The sequence below is a fragment of the Crocuta crocuta genome, unplaced genomic scaffold, assembly GCF_008692635.1.
Source record: "Crocuta crocuta isolate KB4526 unplaced genomic scaffold, BGI_CrCroc_1.0 scaffold1027, whole genome shotgun sequence".
Taxonomy (NCBI): Eukaryota; Metazoa; Chordata; class Mammalia; order Carnivora; family Hyaenidae; genus Crocuta; species Crocuta crocuta.
The window spans coordinates 17,857-22,513 of NW_027532023.1; the positions used below are offsets into that span (position 1 = coordinate 17,857).

The 4,657-nt window shown below is 34.3% G+C and overlaps 1 protein-coding gene across 1 annotated transcript in view; it reads left to right on the top strand.

Moving 5' to 3' along the window:
• NRK (Nik related kinase) overlaps window positions 1-4,657 on the top strand; it is a gene marked incomplete at its 5' end in the record, with an annotated part of 69,163 nt that overhangs the window by 16,027 nt on the left and 48,479 nt on the right. Inside the window, 2 exons of the mRNA XM_077776190.1 lie at window positions 2,099-2,229; window positions 3,886-3,940. Coding sequence (XP_077632316.1) covers window positions 2,099-2,229; window positions 3,886-3,940 — 186 coding nt within the window. The remainder of the gene's footprint in view (window positions 1-2,098; window positions 2,230-3,885; window positions 3,941-4,657) is intronic.

The window sequence follows — 4,657 nt, forward strand, 5'->3', positions numbered from 1 at the left end:
TCAGAAAGTCCCTGACTTTCTATTCCAGGAATTAAAAAGGCATAATTTATTTTAAAATAACTACACATATTGTCTCACAGGCACAAAGGGAACAATTTATTGCAAACTTTAATATTTAAAATAAATATTGTTGGTTGGTTTTTAAATAATACCATATGAGTAATGTTAGTACTATACACTGGCAGATAATCTCATTGATATAGAATATAAATCACTGGTATTAGATCCTGTATTATTTTAAAATAATATCAATTCTTGCCTACCATAACTCTAGGTTGACCTTAAGATATTTCCCCTTTTCCTTATAAACAAATACAACCACAGCAGCGATTTTGTTCATTGAGAATGTTTTCATTGAATATTTACAGAAGCTTGAGGTAATAATTGTTCCTGAAATAAGAAAAAATGTAATTTCAAGAAAATGTGTTATGTCTTGTGTTTAAAAGCTAATAAGCTAGAAGTACAATTTTAAGATACTGTGTCAATACATAGGGGGAATTTGGATCTCATATTCAAATGTTCAGGATAGATAGTCTGTCACAAGGCTACCTGCATACTATTTCACATGTGGCAGCACTACCATATATTTGGGTCAGGTTTCTGTCAATTCTACCATTTACAACACAGAAGAGAAATTGTTAAGTAAATGAAATGCCACTGAAAAAAACTGTCACAAAGTCCATGCACTAAAGCTCATGTACTTTACTCTGTGGGAGAGATCTTTTAGCATGGATAAGAATTTAATCAGGTTTATTTTACGTATAATGCTTATACATTTGGTTTTGCATTTCTCAGATTCCAGGATATTTTTAAGCAACATAATATAAGGAAAAGGTTGCAGGAGGCAAACCCAAGGCTATCAAAAGGGAGTGACAGGAACAAGACTGGAAAATGACCATATTATGATTGTAATTGATCCGTAATCCTTACATTCTGGTTCCTAGGTCATTAAAGAAAAAGTTAAATTATGCCGCTGTTGAGGTCTCGTCTCTAATTTTGCCTTAATTTCAAGCTTTTCTTTTTGTCTTTTCTTTGATCCATCACTCTTTCTTCTAATCTTTTCTCTTTTCGTTTTCTTCCCTGAATGTTATATATTAGCTCATGGCCTTCATAGTTATCTCTTGGCCCTTAAAGTTGGCCCTCAGGGATAGTGAGATTGTTGAGCTCTGAGTTAACCCTCTTCTCCCCCCCAAAAATGTATATAATGAGATTATTCAACAACCAATGATGATTTGCACATATTATAGGCATTTTTTATTCTTGTTCAATCCTTCCTTTTCTTTAAGCTCTTAACTTTTTAATTTTTCATTTCTTCTCCTAAATTCTTCAAATTACTATTCAGACAATGTTGCTCTTCATCCTCTAGATTACTGGAAACCACTCTAAATTAGAAAATCTACTTCATTTTTCATCCCTGAAAACCTACTTTCATTTTTCATCTTACTTTTTCTGGACTAAATAACCCCAGTCTACTTTAGCCTTTTTTTCTGTCTGTTACTGAGGATACCATACTAAATATTTTCATATAATGTATCCCACAAATGAATAGAAGACTGAAATTTTACAGTCTAACCTAAAATATAGATACCACAGTAAATATTTGCATCTGATTCAGAAGATCTGTAGAAGAACTTAAACTAAATTCTAGAAGAAAACTTATTTTTCTTTATTGGTGTAATAGGACTTTCTAATGTCATGAGCGAGACTTCATAATAAACTACTAATAGGTTTTAGATTTCTTGTATGTCGCTTATAGTTCTGGTCTTCCTCCAGCTTGGTGGCAGGTCCAAACACTACATATGTTATCACTTCAGAAGTTTAGGGTATACTGGCGGAACTTTGTTTTTAATATTCATGGTAAACTTTCAGCCAAACCTACTGTAGATTTATAATAGCACTTCTCAGTCTCTTTCCAATATAAATAGCAGCAAAAGCTTATTTCTCAGTATTCCTGGAGTAGACTTCATGGTAAAGTTTTCTGGGCTGGAAAGAATCTGTTATCCATTGTGGATTTTGTATTGGCTTTCCAAGTTAAAGCAATAACTTATTGAACTTTTTGTTACTGATTAATTATTTTGACATATGCTGAATTTTGCAGTGGATTTTGGAGTGAGTGCCCAGGTGAGCAGAACTAATGGAAGGAGAAATAGTTTCATTGGGACACCATACTGGATGGCCCCTGAGGTAATTGACTGTGATGAGGACCCGAGACGCTCCTATGATTACAGAGTAAGTGTGAAGATTCACATAGTGGGAATCAAAGATTGGAAAGGATTTTGACTAATATTTATTTGTAAATGATAAAATTAAACAATAAAAAGCAGGCAACTCCTTCTTTCACATTAAACTCTAATAAGAAAGACTAGCTGCTATTCTTATATGTGGTTTGATTACATGCAGAAACGTAATATTTTCCAAGAAGGTAGACAAAGTAGACCCCTGGGAATTATTTACATTTGAGGAAGAATGTCTGGTTCATGTTGCCTGCAACTTCTTGGGAAAAAAATATTATATTATGTGGCTTTATATGGAAATTTAACTTCCAGGGGCAGAGATCTTTCTAAACCTAAAAATGAATGAATGTAAAGCCAGTTATTAATCCCCACAGTAACTTAGCTCCAAAAAGAAAAAATAATAATAATTTGATTACTCGGGGTAATGGAGAAAATCCTTGTCATGGTTCACCTCCAAACCACTGAATATCAGTGGAATAGACAAATTAAGTAACGATTCATGCTATTTATTAAAATTTCCACTGAAACTGCAATTTGGACAATATACATCTATGTACACATTTCAAAAAGCTGACATGGAAAGAAAACTCTCCATTTGCTATAGACTGGAAAAACCACACTCACTCTTCACATCATAAGTCATCCAAACAATTCATTGTGGTTTCGTTGTGTGGAATCTAGGACTCAATACTTGAAGGTTGATTAATTCAAATCTCATCTCTTTTCCGTTTCCCTTAAATGCCCTCTGCTTGATATGCAAGCAGATCTGTTAAGAGTTCTTTGTCTAGTGCTACTACAGGCTATGGGGACTATGGAAGCATAATGTTCTTTTAAGTGGCTTGCAAAAAAAAATGATGGTTTATACCTGTACAATTTTTGCAACCTTCCAAGGACTTTCACTTATATTATTTATTTTCCATTTTAGTCCTATGTAATTGAAAGAAAGCTTTAACTTACACCATCGCAACAATCCTTTGAAGCTACGAAATCTATGAGCTGAGATTATCAGAATTCAATTAACTTGTTTAGAAGTTATCCAGCCAGACAGTGTACCTCCAGCTCTGTGCCATTTCTTTTCACATTCTAAAAAACAAAGTACAGTTAATCATGAGGAGAATTTCCTTGAGCCTCTTAAAATATTATTTCCTAGGAAAACAATAATTATATTCTCAATTTATCATATTTAAGTAACTGATGAAAATGCTTTTTATATATTATCTAATTTAATACTCATACCAGTGTTATGAGGTGGATGTCATTATTATCACTGTTTCATAAAGGGTGAGACTGAGGTACAGAGAATTAAATCATTTATCTAAGATGGCACAGATAATAGGTCTATGTGATAGAATTTCTTCACAGCAAGCTCCTTTTGCTATTTCAATTAAGGCAACAATAGCAATACATTCAAGATGAATTTTCCTTACACTGAACCCTGTCCCATATTGTTCTGTTGTGTGGTGCAGTACTTGCAGATCACAAGCTGAGATAACGTCTTCCTACAACACCATTCTGTAATGACGGTTCATTGTAGAAAACCCATAAAATGGCTCTGGCATTGACACTCCCCCAACCAAAGATTGTGTTGAGATTCTAAATACTATATATTTTCCATTTTAAGTGACTTTTGGTGTCATTTTTTCTTCTGCAGAGTGATGTGTGGTCCGTGGGAATCACTGCTATTGAAATGGCTGAAGGGGCTCCCCGTGAGTAAAAATGTTTGTTAAAAGCTAGGGAAGCATGCTAAACAAATCTGCTACTTGTGCCAGTCAGCTTGTCCTGGTCACACAGGTGACACACTATTGCTAAACCTTAAATGATGGAGTTTTCAGTGATTATCAAATGTTCTAGTCAGAATAGCCAGATATTTCTACAAAGAGTTTGCGTTTTTCTTTTATGATATTTTATTTTAGGCTTATAGAGTGTTGTTTCAATTTAGCATCAACTTAGTCCTGACTAATGAGAATCTAAAGACATTTCAGTACATAGTAATCGGTGGAGTATTTAGGTTCCAGAACATGTATAGTCCCACACTGCTACTGCTGCAGATTTTGACAGTTAAGATAATCTTCTTTTGTNGGGAAATGAGTGTTTTTTTTCCCCCCTGCAGTCAGTCCAGTTCACTTTTGGTGCCTTCCTTGCTCCTTTTAGCCACTCCGGTACCCTTAGTTGATTGCTCAGAAGACAGTTTTCTCTTGTTTCCCCCTCATGTCCATCATTTAAATGATCTGTTAGGATCCTGTTCTCTCAGGACACTGCTTTCTGGTAGGAAAGTGAAAATGAAATGTGACCTTGGATACAAATGATTCATAACCATCTAATGTATGACCCTTATAAGTAGGGCATACCAACTGTCCTCAATACTTAAGTCTAAAGATATATATGATGGACACATTCCTGGTATCTTTTGATGAGAAGTGAGA